Genomic DNA, 15,535 nt, shown 5'->3' with positions numbered 1-15,535 from the left:
TTCTCAGCCCGCGGCTGTAGCCTAACCACAGTCACCCGCGGCCGCTGCCGCCTCCCCTCAGCCTGCGGCTGTAGCCTGTTCCTTGCCACCCGCCACCGCCCCACTCTCGCCCGTGGCCACGGCAAGTACCGTGCTGTCGGCAACCACCACTATCCCGCTCCGGTCCGCAGCAGGGGCTGGGCCTCTGCTGACCGCGGACTCTCCGTCGCAGCCGCTAGCTGCGCAGGTGGCCTGTCATTCGCCACCACCCATCGCTACCACTTGCCCCAGGCCAGGGCCTGTGGCCCACCTGTCCAAGGACTCCGCCAACCCGAGCGGCGAGGGACGTCTGGACAGCTAAGTTGACTTTACAATTAAGGACCTGTAGTCGGCCATACCGCGGCCCTATAGTGACCGGCTATTGACAGAAGTAGTTGTGTTCTACCTATTTGTGTTTGCTTGTCTATAGCCCCTGCGAGGTCAACCCGTGTTACCCCTGTTGGCGATCAGGCCGAGACTGAGGAAAGTTCCCTCTAGTCTCTGAGCACAGACGGCGGTGCGCCTGATCAGAGTGGGGCTGCGAGCAGGGTGGATGATGGGGGTCCCTGCACCAGCATCTCCCTGGGGGCTATGCTGAGTAACCTGCCCCGGTTTCCTGGCTCCGATACACTGTTGTGAAGCTGGACAGAACGTATGCGGGGCCTTTTCCACATGAACCCCATGAACCCCGATTTAGAGGCTGAAGTGGCCCTTATGGTGCTAGATGGGGAGGCCCGGAAGTCGGTAATGTTGAGACCCCCGGGGCATCGTAACACCTTCACCAGGGTCCTACAGATCCTGGAAGAGACCCACGGGAATCCAACAGAAGTGGGAGAGTTGAGAACCCGGTTGTTCAGTTGGATGCAGGGGGAGGGGGAGACCATCACCCAATATATGAACGCCCTCCAGGAGCTACACACCGCCATAGAAAGGAAGGACGGAATAGGGATAGGGCCCATTGACATTACCCTGCATGACCTGCTAGTGACTGGACTCTGGGACCCGCTAATTAAGCAGCCATTGCAGGAACAGGTCCGAGTGAACTCACGTTTAGTCTTTTCCAAAGTGGGGAGTCAGGCCCGGGTGCGAGAGCAAGAGCAGGGGATGACGGCTCCTGTGGGAAAGGCCTGGAGTCCTCCGTAAGCATTGTTGAAGAAACTCAATGGATTGAGGAAATGAGACAAGAACTGAAGTGTATCCGGGGCGAGCTGGCCGATGTGAAGAAAAGAACGGAGCCCGTGCCCAGCCAACCTGGCTACAATTCTGGGCCCTGGGGGCCTCACTGCCCCGGTGCTATGAGTGTTGAGAACTGGGCCACTTCGCACGGGAGTGTCCACGGCGTGGGAGATACCCACCCCGGCGGGCTTTAAACTAGAGGGCTCCGGGCATGGGGGACGCCGCTCGGAGCCAGAAGCCACAACGAGGGGTGGTGGAAGTCCCGAAGAACTGGTCGCTAAGTGTCCAATAGTATGGGCCGAAGTTGAGGGTCATGCTGTGCGGTGCCTAGTGGATACAGGGTCGCAGGTGACGACCATGCCGGCAACGTACTTCCGGCAGCATTTCCCGGAAGCAAGGCCCCAGTGGGGACCCATGATACGACTAGTGGCCGCAAACCAACTGCCTGTACCTGTCGCCGGGGTGGTGTGGCTTCAGATGACATTGTGTGGTAAATCCCTCGGTCGCCGGGGAGTGGTCCTGACTCAAGGAGAGACTAACGACCGTCATCCGATCATCTTGGGCATGAATGTACTGCGGGAGTTCAGCAATCTACTCCTCAACGATTCCACGCAGGAGACCCTAAGTCAGTGGGGTTCTCGCACGGCCCAGGGGCAGTTCTTCCATCGGTTGGTGCGGGAGGCACGAGTGCTCCAGGAGTGTCAGGAGGGTGAGGCGCTGGGCAAGGTCATCGCGCCGGCGGCCCCCCCGCTCGTGTTTCCTCCGGGGCAGACGGTGGTGGCTCTGCCGATCCGCACCCCAATACCACTGGAGGGCGTGGAAGTGCAGGTGGAACCATGTTACTCAGAGCGCCTGCACCCTGGCATCCTGGTGGCCCGCTCCCTGGCCACAGTGTGGGAGGGGACCGTCTTGGTACATTGTGTAAACCTAGAAGATCAGGATATCACCCTGAAGCCCCGGGCCGAAATGGCCAAACTAGTAAGGCCATTGGAGGAGCTGCTGCCGGACCCCGCAGTCCAGTTGCGGGTGCAACCCGAAGATCCTTGGGCAGTAATGGTACGAACCCAACAGGCTGCCGCGTCCGCGGCCCAAGAAAAAGGTCGAGTCATTCTGGAGAGAATGCGGGCTGAACTTTCCGGCCTAGTGCCAGCCCAGCTTCTCCAAGTAGAGACACTCCTTGGGCAATATTACAGTGTCTTCGCCAGCCACGAGGACGACTTCGGATGTACCACGGCCATCACGCATGGGATCCCCACGGAAGGAGCGGCCCCCATCCGGGAGCAGTATCAGCAAATACCACCGCAGCTATATCAGGAAGTGAAAACTCTGTTAGCCCAAATGCTCCGGAAGGAGGTCATACGAGAAAGCCAAAGCCCTTGGGCGGCCCCTATTGTCCTGGTTCGGAAGAAAGATGGCACTCTCCGTTTTTGCATGGATCAGTTGAATGCCTGCACCATCAAGGATTCGTATCCACTGCCCCGCATAGAAGAGTCTCTGTCCGCCTGGGGAAGGCATCGTACTTTTCGACCCTTGACAAGGCCAGCGAGTACTGGCAGGTACCGATGTCGGAGGAAGACAGAGCCAAGACGGCATTCATCCTGCGGCTGTGGCCTGTTCCATGCCACCCGCCGCCACCCCACTCTTACCCGTGGCCGTCGGTGACCACCACTGTCCTGCTCCGGTCCGCAGCAGGGGCCGGGCCTCTGCTGACCGCGGACTCCCCATCGCAGCCGCTAGCTGCGCAGGTGGCCTGTCATTCGCCACCACCCATCGCTACCGCTTGCCCCAGGCCGGGGCCTGCGGCCCACCTGTCCAAGGACTCCTCCGGGGCCTGTGGGGCTCCAGTGTCACCAGCGCACCGGAGGGCACAAAGACTCCGTCAACGCCTCAGCAACTGGGCTCAGCAACTACTACACCAAAAGACCACCAACCCGAGCGGCAAGGGACGTCTGGACAGCTAAGTTGACTTTACAATTAAGGACCCGTAGTCGGCCATACTGCGGCCCTATAGTGACCGGCTATTGCCGGAAGTAGTCGTGTTCTACCTATTTGTGTTTGCTTGTCTATAGCCCCTGCGAGGGCAACCCGTGTTACCCCTGTTGGCGATCAGGCCGAGACTGAGGAAAGTTCCCTCTAATCTTCTAAACGTTATTTTAGAAAGCACCAACTTGTCTCGTGACTCGTCACTGCATCCTGCGTACCTGCAAATACCGCATCTGCACTTAATAAACTGCATTTTTTCAGGCTCCACATAGAAGCTTATAGAGAAAAGCATCAAAACCACAAAGTTCAGCAGTGTCTCTCCATGCAAAGTAGATGAGATTTCATGAAAACTCCTGCCCTCGATGCGTCTAAAGACATCTTCGATCTACAGTCACAACCGAAAGTATTGGCACCCTTCAAGTTGTTCTAGAAAATGAAGTATTTCTCCCAGAAAATTATAGCAATTACACGTGTTTTGTTATACACGCGTTTATTTCCTTTGTGTGTATTGAAACAACACCAAAAAAAAATAAAAAATGGCAAATTAGATGTAATTTCACACAAAACCCAAAAAAATGGTCCGGACAAAATTGTGGTTGCATACCTTTGGAATAAATAACTGCAGTCAATAGCTTCCTATAACCACCAAGAAGCTTCTTACACCTTTTCTTCTGTATTTTTGGACCACTCTTCCTTTCCTTATCTGCTCCAGGTCTCTCATATTTAAAGGCGCCTTCTTCCAACAGCAATTTTAGGATCTCTCCATAGGTGTTCAATGGGATTTAGATACAGACTCATTGCTACTACTTCAGAATTCTCCAGCGCTTTGTTTCCATCCATTTCTAGGTGATGGTGCTTCTTGAAGTATTTTTGTGGTCATTGTCCTGTTGAAAGACCCATGGCCTAGGACGCTAGCTCATTTTTCTGATACTGGGCACTAAATTGTGACCCAAAATCTTTGGTTATCTTCAGATTTCATGATGCCTTGCACAGTCAAGGCACTTAGTGCCAGAGAGACCAAAAACCCAAAACATATTTGAACCTCCACCATATTTGACTGTAGGTACTGTGTTCTTTGTAGGCCTCATTACGTTTTCAGTAAACAGTAGAATGATGTGTTTTACCAAAGAGCTCTTTCTTGGTTTCATCTGTCCACAAGACACTTTCCCACAACCATTTTGGCAAATTTCAGTTTAGCTTTTTTATGTCTCTGAGTCAGCAGTGAGGTCCTCCTGGGTTTCCTGCCATAGCGTTTCATTTTTTCAAATGACGATGAATAGTTTGTGCTGACACTGATGCACCCTGAATCTGCAGGACAGCGTGAATTTCTTTGGAACTTAATTGGGGTTGCTTATCCACCATCCAGACTATCCTGGGTTGCAACCTTTCATAAATTTTTCTCTGCCGTTCACGTCTAGGGAGATAAGCTACAGTGTCATGGGTTGTAATCTTCTTGATTATATTGCTCACTGTGGACAAAGAAACATCAAGATCTCTGGAGATGGACTTGTAACCTTGATATTGTTTGTATTTTTCAAGAATTTTGATTCTCAAGTCCTCAGACAGTTCTCTTCTCCTCTTTCTGCTCTCCATTCTTAGTGTGGGGCACACAATGCACATATTGAGTCAACTTCTCCAATTTGTATCTGGTTTCAGGTTTTATTTTCATATTGCCAATGCCTGTTACTTGCCACAGGTGAGTTTGAATAAGCACCACATACTTGAAACAAAGTTGTTTACCCACAATTTTGGAAAGGTGCCAACAATTTAAGGTTAATTGCCACTAATCCAAATAACCCTTTAATTAATAAATTCCACCACTGTACAAATATTCATACATTACTACTGGCAAACCTCCAATTCAAGAATTCAATTATCCTTGCAATTATACCTTACCACCTATGCATTATGGAAGCGCGTAAAGGTGTTTCTTACTCTTTGCTGTGCATGATTAGGTTTTTTTAAGAAGGACATTTGAAGAGATGCCATCTGCCATACAAAATGATATATACACAAAGTAAAGCGAAGTGGAGTACAAAGTATAGAGTTTCCATGTCATACCCATAGCACAGCAGCCAAGGTCACAGGAAAGATAACTACTATACTAACATATGACCTGTGTAGATATTAATGGATATATACCATAAAAGTCTACTCAGTAACACAGAGCAAGGTCTGCCGATCTGTGTCACTACACGTAACGTATCACCTGTATACATGCAGAAGGAGTGTCTGATGGAGGAGGGCAACCGCGACTTGGCCAGTGCTGGTGGGAACCCGCTGACCCCAGAGCCTATTTCAGCTAGATGTGGGTCAGAGAACACATATTCAGTTGAAGTATATTACATCGCACGGACACTCTGGCTTCCTGCGCTACAATACATGCCGCCAGCAAGCAGTGACGGCATGTGTCGCTATTACAGGCAAACTGATATCACCTGCTGGCCTCTGCGCCGAAGACAGAAACTGACGTCGTACATCGTGGGATCAGAGGAAGGCGAGAAGAACGTTTGTTTTTTATAATGCAGAGAAAGAACAAGGGACATATATACCAGGATGGGGACATATAAACCAGTATGTGGGACATATATACCAGGATGGGGGATATATATACCAGGATGGGGGATATATGTACCAGGATGGGGGACACATATACCAGTATGTGGGACATATATACCAGGATGGGGGATATATGTACCAGGATGGGGGATATATGTACCAGTATGTGGGACATATATACCAGGATGGGGGATATATATACCAGGATGGGGGACACATATACCAGTATGTGGGACATATATACCAGGATGGGGGATATATGTACCAGGATGGGGGACATATATACCAGGATGGGGGATATATGTACCAGGATGGGGGATATATGTACCAGGATGGGGGATATATGTACCAGGATGGGTGATATATGTACCAGTATGTGGGACATATGTACCAGGATGGGGGATATATGTACCAAGATGGGGAATATATGTACCAGGATGGGGGATATATGTACCAGGATGGGGGACATATATACCAGGATGAGGGACATATGTACCAGGATGGGGGATATATGTACCAGGATGGGGGATATATGTACCAGTATGTGGGACATATATACCAGGATGGGGGATATATGTACCAGGATGGGGGACACATATACCAGTATGTGGGACATATATACCAGGATGGGGGATATATGTACCAGGATGGGGGATATATGTACCAGTATGTGGGACATATATACCAGGATGGGGGATATATATACCAGGATGGGGGACACATATACCAGTATGTGGGACATATATACCAGGATGGGGGATATATGTACCAGGATGGGGGATATATGTACCAGGATGGGGGATATATGTACCAGGATGGGTGATATATGTACCAGTATGTGGGACATATGTACCAGGATGGGGGATATATGTACCAAGATGGGGAATATATGTACCAGGATGGGGGATATATGTACCAGGATGGGGGACATATATACCAGGATGAGGGACATATATACCAGGATGGGGGATATATGTACCAGGATGGGGGATATATATACCAGGATGAGGGACATATATACCAGGATGGGGGATATATGTACCAGGATGGGGGATATATGTACCAGGATGGGGGACATATATACCAATGTGATAAAACACTCCGGGATCGCCTTTGCTGGGGTCAAAGGTCACGTGCATTCAGCATGAAACCCAGGCGCAGAGCTGGGATTTGGGTGTAACTGACCCTGGGTTACGATGTCGTGTTTCATTAGCATAGTCTGCCCGGGTTTTTCTGAGAAAAACTTTTGGTTGTGAAGTAGAAACTGCCTGACCTCAGTCTTTTGCCGCTCCGAGAGAGTCTCTGCAACCCGTACCTCCGGCACGGTATGCGGGCAGACAGGACGGGCCAGCTCCGCTGATAAGGCAGACCGATCCTTTATCAGATTTACATGATAAATCTGTTCAGGTTTCCGTTTACCTGCCTGGTATACTTTGTAGTTTACTTCACCAACTCTTTCCTTGATCTCAAAGGGGCCCTGCCACTTTGCCAGGAACTTACTGTCCACCGTGGGGACCAGGATCAACACCCTATCTCCGGGTGCAAACGTACGGATCTTGGCGCCCCTATCATAGATTCTTTTTTGGGCTCCTTGAGCCTGTACCATGTGTTCTTTGACGATAGGCATAACAGCCACAATACGGTCCTGCATTTGTGTGACGTGATCTATCACTGTTTTAAACGGAGTGACCTGACCCTCCCAGGTTTCTTTTGCAACGTCTAACAGTCCGCGAGGACGTCGGGCGTACAATAACTCGAAAGGCGAGAATCCCGTGGAAGACTGGGGTACTTCCCTGATGGAAAAAAGCAAATACGGAAGTAAATAGTCCCAGTTTTTCCCATCCTTGTCTATCACCTTTCTCAGCATCTGCTTCAGAGTTTTATTGAACCGTTCAACCAACCCATCTGTTTGAGGGTGATACACGGATGTGCGTAACGGTTCGATTTGTAACAATCGGCAGAGCTCCTTCATTATCCTGGACATAAAGGGGGTCCCCTGGTCGGTGAGTATCTGTTTTGGTATACCGACCCGACTAAACACATGCACCAGTTCCTTGGCAATCGTCTTGGTGGCCGTGTTACACAAAGGGATGGCCTCCGGGTAACGGGTGGCATAATCCAAGATGACCAGGATATGTTGGTGTCCACGTGCAGACCGTGGAAGGGGCCCAACTAAATCCATCCCAATCCTCTCAAACGGGACTTCAATAATAGGTAGGGGTACCAAAGAGCTACAGAACCGGGGCTTAGGTGCAGAGGCTTGGCAGTCAGGACAAGACTCACAATATACACGAATATCGTGATGCATGCCTGGCCAAACAAAACAGTGTAATATCCTTTCGGTGGTTTTCTGGACTCCCAGGTGACCTCCCATCACATGTCCGTGGGCCAGGTCCAACACCTGCCGCAGGTAGGGTTTTGGCACGACTAATAATTGCACCGTATCTTCCCCCTTTTTTCTCTATCTGATAGAGTAAATCATTCTCCAGAACCATGTAAGGATATGCCAGCCTAGAGCCAGGTTCTACGGGTACCCCATTTATCACTTTTACATTTGTCCTAGCCTGAGAAAGGGTAGGATCCTTTATTTGCTCGCTTTGGAAGTCATCTTTCTGAACTTCTAAATCCGGCAAACGGGGAGGTGGACGGCTGTCGGCCTCCTCCTCTTCCCCGGTCTCCTCCGTATCACCCGCCATGACTGAAAACGGGAACGGCAGGTCATTTCCCGCAGACTCTTCCCCAGAGTCTTCCGGGGAGACCTCTTCCAGGGGTTCGGGACCCACACGTGCCCTGGGAGAAGAATCATGTACACTATTACCCTGGGGTATCAACTGATTCTCCCAAAATTGCCAGAAGTGGGGAAAATCCCGGCCCAGGATAACATCATGCAATAACGCCGGGACGAGTCCCACTTTATGTTGCACAGACCCATAGGAAATTGTAATGCATATGACCGTGGTGAGGTACGAACAGGTGTCTCCATGCACACACGTTACAGAAAATTTGTCTGATGGTCCCGTCGGGGCTGACACCAGACTGGCCTTCACCAGAGTCACCACACTTCCCGAGTCTAACAATGCCACCACATTTTTGCCATCAACAGTTAAATCACACAAGTGTTTTTCCACATCCTTTTGACCGGCATTCACACTCACTACCCGTGCAACCACAGACATGCGGTTTTTAGAGTCTGTGACGTCGCACTGCATGGGTTCAGTAGTGACCGGACAGTTCACAGCAATATGTCCCATCTCTTGGCAGCGGAAACACCTAACGGGCCCCTTGCTTAGACCATAGTTCGTTACTCTCGGCCTCGCAGTGCGGGCAGTCCCGTTTTCCTCCCCCACTGTCTTAGGGATTTTTCCATCTCCCCTACTCCCTGGAACAGTCTTACCGGTTCCACGTGGAGATGATGAAGAACGAGGTGGGGTAGCGTCATCTCGGAGTCCTTCCGCCACGGAGTAACGTTCAACCAGATCCACCAGTTGATCTGCCGTCGTAGGATTTCCATGGCTTACCCACTTCCTCAGGGCTGGAGGTAGAGCTCTCAGGTACTTGTCCATGACGACTCTCTGGATTATCTCTGGCGCTGTCAGCACCTCGGGTTGTAGCCACTTCTTCGTCACGTGGATCAGGTCGAACATCTGTGACCGCGGTGGTTTATCTGGCTGATAAGTCCATTGATGCACTCTCTGTGCACGGACAGCGGTCGTCACTCCCAGCCGGGCCAAGATCTCGGCTTTCAATTTGTCAAAGTCCTGCGCGGCTTCAGGCTCTAAGTCATAATAAGCCTTTTGGGCCTCACCGGAAAGAAACGGGGCAATCAGGCCGGCCCATCGTGCCATTTTTCTCGCACCGCCGTCCGTTCAAACGTGGTCAGGTATGCCTCGACGTCATCTTCGGTCGTCATCTTCTGCCAGTACCGACTCACGTGAATCACTCTCGACTCGGCTTCCAGGTTTAGCTCAGGTAAACTTGCCAAGCGCTGCGCCACCTGCTGGAGAAGCGAACGATCGGTAACTGTCATGTCCACCAACTCCTTCAGCTGGGCCATCATCACCCGATTAGCTTCTTGCTGGACGGCGGTGGACTGTACCAGCGCTTTCACCACGTCCTCCATGCTCATGCTTGCAACTTGATGCCCGCGTTCTCCACCACAATGTGATAAAACACTCCGGGATCGCCTTTGCTGGGGTCAAAGGTCACGTGCATTCAGCATGAAACTCATTCGCAGAGCTGGGATTTGGGTGTAACTGACCCTGGGTCAGGTTTATTAACGGTGAAAGCAATGCAAAAGGAAATAAAACATAAAACAAATCCTTGCCTGTCCGGCACTAACTAAACAATGGACAACCTAACTACCAACTGGCGGGCTTCTCCCGTCCAGCCAAACCACAGTTGCAGTGGGCACTGCTTCCACTCACGTGTGTCTCTCTCACACAGACAGGCTCTCTGTGTTCCCAGGCTGAGACACTCACACAACCACCTTGCATCCTTTTATATCCACCTCCCATTATTCATTAGCAAGCAGGTGCGATACTGACCAGACTAGGCCACATAGGATAGGAATCTGGGCGAGATATACCTGCCCTCATCCACTATTCCCACATGATTCTCACACCAGGATGAGGGACTTGTATACCAGGATGGGGGATATATGTACCAGGATGGGGATATATGTACCAGGATGGGGGACACATATACCAGTATGGGGGATATATATATACCAGGATGAGGGACAAATATACCAGGATGGGAGACATACAGTGGGGAAAAAAGTGTTTAGTCAGCCACCAATTGTGCAAGTTCTCCCACTTAAAAAGATGAGAGAGGCCTATAATTGACATCATAGGTAGACCAAAACTATGAGAGTCAAAATGAGAAAACAAATCCAGAAAATCACCTTGTGTGATTTGGCAAGATTTATTTTGCAAATTATGGTGGAAAGTAAGTATTTGGTCATCTAAAAACAAGCAAGATTTCTGGCTCTCACAGACCTGTAACTTCTTCTTTAAGAGGCTCCTCTGTCCTCCACTCATGACCTGTAGTAATGGCACCTGTTTGAACTTGTTATCAGTATAAAAGACACCTGTCCACAACCTCAAACAGTCACACCCCAAACTCCACTATGGTGAAGATCAAAGAGCTGTCGAAGGACACTAGAAATAAAATTGTAGCTGTGTAACAGGCTGGGAAGATTGAATCTGCAATAGGCAAGCAACTCGGTGTGATGAAATCAACTGTGGGAGCAACAGTAAAAAAATGGAAGTCATACAAGACCACTGATAATCTCCCTCGATCTAGGGCTCCATGCAAGAGCGCACCCTGTGGGGTCAAAATGATCTCAAGAACGGTGAGCAAAAATCCCGAAAACAACACAGAGGGGGGGAACCTAGTGAATGACCTGCATAGAGCTGGGACCACTGTAACAAAGGCTACCATCAGTAACACACTACACTGCCAGGGACTCAGATCCTGCTGTGCCAGACATGTCCCCCTGCTTAAGCCAGTACATGTCCGGGCCTGTCTGAAGTTTGCTAGAGAGCATTTGGATTATCCAGAAGAGCATTGGAGAATGTCATATAGTCTGATGAAATCAAAGTAGAACTGTTTGGCATAAATAAAACGTCATGTTTGGAGGAGACAGAATGCTGAGTTGCATCCAAAGAACACCATACCTACTGTGAAGCATGGGGGTGGGAACATAATGCTTGGGGCTGCTTCTCTGCAAAGGGACAGTATGACTGAGCCGTGTACTTGAAAGAATGAATGGGGCCATGTGTTATGATTAGGTAACCGTGGAGGATAACGGGGGAATAGACTAGGCAGCCAGATAACCAGAGAGGTTGGTAGCTTAGCGGATTGCAGACCCCTAAACTGACAACACAACTAGAATTAGCCGTGGGACATACCGACGATGCCCTAGACGCCTCGGCACAGCCACAGAATTAACTAAGCCTAAAAAGAGAAATGGGAAAGCTAAACTGAGTAGAACCCCAAAGGAAAAGATAGCCCCCGAACATATATTACCGGAGAGACAAGATGAAGCACAAACCACAGGCAGAGAATAGAGTAAGCAAATGATGGGGCCCAAACTGTCTAGATAGAACAGGACAGGAAAGGATACTGTCTGCAATCACGCAAAAAACCCTAAGGCTATGTGCACACGTAGTTTTCGGTGGTGCGGATTTTTCCGCGTGAATTTTGGAAAAACTGCAGGTCAGAAAGACCTGCGGTTTAGGCTGCGGTTTAGCCCTGTGGTTTTACACCTCTACAATGGAGGAGATGTTAGACCGCAGAGGATTCCGCACAAAGAATTGACATGCTGTGGATTGTAACCTGCAGCAAATCCGCGCGGAAAAATCCGCAGCATGTGCACAGCGTTTTTGGTTTTACCATTGGAAACAATGGTACTGTACAACGCAGCAGAAACTGCTGTGGACCCGCAGGGCCAGAAATGCTGCAGATCCGCAGCAGAATCTGCAACGTGTGCACATAGCCTAAGAAAAGTCCAACACGTCTGATATGCAAAAATACTGAGGCCACACAACCTCTCCCCTACTAAATCAGAACTCTGGTGTGAACTGGTTACTAAAAAGACTAACCTACGCTGTGGCATATGGAACAGAGTCCAGCACAGGTCCCATCAGGGAACCAGGCTGAACAAACACCAGCTAAGCAAAAATCAGAGTCAAGCAAAAATGGATCCAATGCAAAAAAAGATTCAAGAAGACAAATAACTTATCTGAAAGATGCAGCATGGAGCAGGAGACAAACAAACTTCAAAATATGCTCAGGAAGCAAACCAAATCACCGGCAAGAGCTGAGGGAAGGTTGTTCACTTAAATCTCCCCAGTCTGTAACACCTGACCTCCAATCACAAAATTGTTCACAACAGTCATGTATCGTGCGATTTTGAGTACAAACCTCCTTCTATCAGCAAGGGTATTGAAGATGAATCGTGGATGGGTCTTTCAGCATGATAATGATCCCATGCACACCGCCAGGGCAATGAAGGAGTGGCTTCATAAGAAGCATATGAAGGTCCTGGAGTGGCCTAGCCAGTCTCCAGATCTCAACCACATAGAAAACCTTTGGAGGGATTTAAAAATCCATGTTGCCCAGTGACAGGCCCAAAACATCACTGCTCTGGAGGAGATCTGCATGGAGCAATGGGCCAACATACCACCAACAGTGTGTGCCAACCTTGTGAAGACTTACAGGAAAAGTGTGTCCTCTGTCATTGCCAACAAAGGATACATAACAAAATATTGAGATGAACTTTTGTTAATGAACAAATACTTATTTTCCACCATAATTTGAAAAATAAATCTTACCAAATCAGACAAGGTGGTTTTCTGGATTTTTTTTCTCATTTTGACTCTCATAGTTGTGGTCTACCTGTGATGTCAATTACAGGCCTCTCTCATCTTTTTAAGTGGGAGAACTTGCACAATTGGTGGCTGACTAAATACTTTTTACCCCACTGTATACACCAGGATGGAGGATATACACTGTATATACCAGGATGAGGGACATACATACCAGGATGGGAGACATATAGTATATACCAGGATAGGAGACATATATACCACGATGAGGGACAAATATTCCATGATGGGGAATATACAGTATATACCAGAAAGGACCCAGGATGAGGTGACTTTATACCAGGATTGGGACATCTATAACAGGATGGGGGATATGTATACCAGGATGGGGGATATATATGCCAGGATGGGGGACATATATAGCAGCAAGTAGTCATATACTAGGAAGGGGCCCAGGATGGGGCACATATGCAACTGCAAGGGAACCAGGTAGTACAGAATGTGGGACATTGCTACATAATGAATAGGGTGGGGTGAACACATACTATATGTCTTTAAAGGATTTAGTACGCTACAAGGTCCTCCTATACATCTGACCTATGGGTAAGGGGGGGCCCAGGTCCAAATTTTACACCAGGGCCCATCGGACTCTAGTTACACTACAGCTCTTGCTATAATGACGCTTAAAGATGTCCAGGGACAGCAGATAAACATCTGCAGAGCTAGTCCATACAACATAAGACCAACTATAGGGAATGGCAAACTGTTCCCATCTTCTATGGACTCCACAAGGACAGCCTACTAGGAAATGTAATATTAACTCATTTACATTTCTAATTAAGCTCAAAATGTCTAACCTGTTTAAACTCTTTAATCCCCAGATTTACTAACAGGTCTAGGGTTCTTGCTCAGATCTTGTAGTCCAACAACCAATGAATTTTCTCCCTTGGGCCAAAAACATAGTAGTTAATGGATTGGCCCTACTATGTATTAAACTGCCCATAGACATAAGAGAAATTTCAGCAAAACGACTGATTGTTGTATGGACAATGTTTTGTAACGTCAAGACAATTTTCTACTAAAAATGTAATTTTTTAAATTGGATCTTTTCAGGCATTGTCAGCTGAAAAAACACATGTATGGGTTATCATTAACAATTTTGTGCAAGCCCACTGTGGTTTTTCTTTAATTGCCTCCCTAACATCATCAAGAACAATCTGACAATTGATCGATCAATTGGCAGCATTCTGGCCGGTCATGATTTCAAACATTGGTATACATGTAAGAACTGTAGGACTAAAATCCCTGATGAGGACCAGTTAATATCTGTACAGAGTTCCAAGACATAAATGAGTCAGTTGCATTTCCACATAGAATTAGCTCTACAATCTAAAAGAAAATGTTAGCTCTTCAACTCCAATGGATAAAATAAGTGGATCCATCTAAAAAAGCAAAAAGTTGCCATGGATAAAAACTAGAAATGTAAGAAAATATCACTTTGGGGAGTACAAAGAATTACGACAATGGGACCCAGTGCTGGAAAACCTCAGAAATTTCCACAATGACTTACTTGTCAAACACTACAGCAGCATAAGCCGGCTCTGCAAAGATGACATCTCCAGCCCATAGGTCCCTGATGGTTTTTAGACCTCGTCCTTTGCCTTCAGAGTTGAACACTTCTACGTTCTCCATCTCTGCAAGTGTCATAACCCAGAGCTGAAGAGAAGTGAAGTTAGCCTGTTTGTGCTAATGACTGCCTCAATCCTCAGTCACGTCTGCTATTTCAGCACCTTCACATTCCCAGAGAGCAGTCCTATAAAAGGAACATCACCCCCTCCCCTCCCCGTCCCAAGGCTCAGAGGACTCTCTCAGTGCTCTGTCCCATCAACCTGTACTCTTCGCCTGGCCGAAATACCTTCCAAAGCGCATGGACAATATTTCATATAATCCATCCCCTGTCAAGTCTATTGCACCCATAATGATATAATACAATATTTAATTTATACAAAAGCTCCATGAAACCTTTTCTTCTCCGCCAGCTATTTCGGGAGACCAGCTGCTCGGCCATGTCAAGTGACAACAGCTGTTACAACGTGCCTCGTCTATCTCCAACGTGGGATCGACTCTGAACTTTTAATTAAATAATACAAAAAAACCAAGAGATATTGTGGCAGCTGTTTTATTTCCAACTTCAATAAAAGGATCACATAGCAGTAGTAGTATAATGAGCGGACACAGACGGTGGACATCTAGAAGCATCTAGGATAGTCCATGTAATGTAATAATGCTTAAAATAGCCACGTGTGTAATAGAATATCCTGAAGGATCTATCAAGAGGCATTAAAGAAGTTCGAGAAAGTTCTCCAAATCTTCACACTTGGTTGGCGTTACCCGCTGAGTGTCGTTGTGCCGGGCAAGGGCTACAAGATGATTTTGGCCTCTCACATCTGACCTCCTCTGAGTCTCCT

General features: G+C 48.3%; 1 protein-coding gene across 1 annotated transcript in view; it reads right to left on the bottom strand.

Annotated features, from left to right (window-relative positions):
* SMYD1 (SET and MYND domain containing 1) overlaps positions 1-14,879 on the bottom strand; it is a 55,260-nt gene extending 40,381 nt beyond the window's left edge. Inside the window, exon 1 of the mRNA XM_073562094.1 lies at positions 14,638-14,879. Coding sequence (XP_073418195.1) covers positions 14,638-14,774 — 137 coding nt within the window. The 5' untranslated portion in view covers positions 14,775-14,879. The remainder of the gene's footprint in view (positions 1-14,637) is intronic.
* Between the last annotated feature and the right edge of the window lie 656 nt (positions 14,880-15,535).

Source organism: Dendrobates tinctorius, unplaced genomic scaffold (assembly GCF_039654945.1).
Source record: "Dendrobates tinctorius isolate UK_male_01 unplaced genomic scaffold, ASM3965494v1 ptg000334l, whole genome shotgun sequence".
Taxonomy (NCBI): Eukaryota; Metazoa; Chordata; class Amphibia; order Anura; family Dendrobatidae; genus Dendrobates; species Dendrobates tinctorius.
Note: the sequence above shows the minus strand (reverse complement) of the source record. Positions and strands in the feature narration are given on the sequence as shown.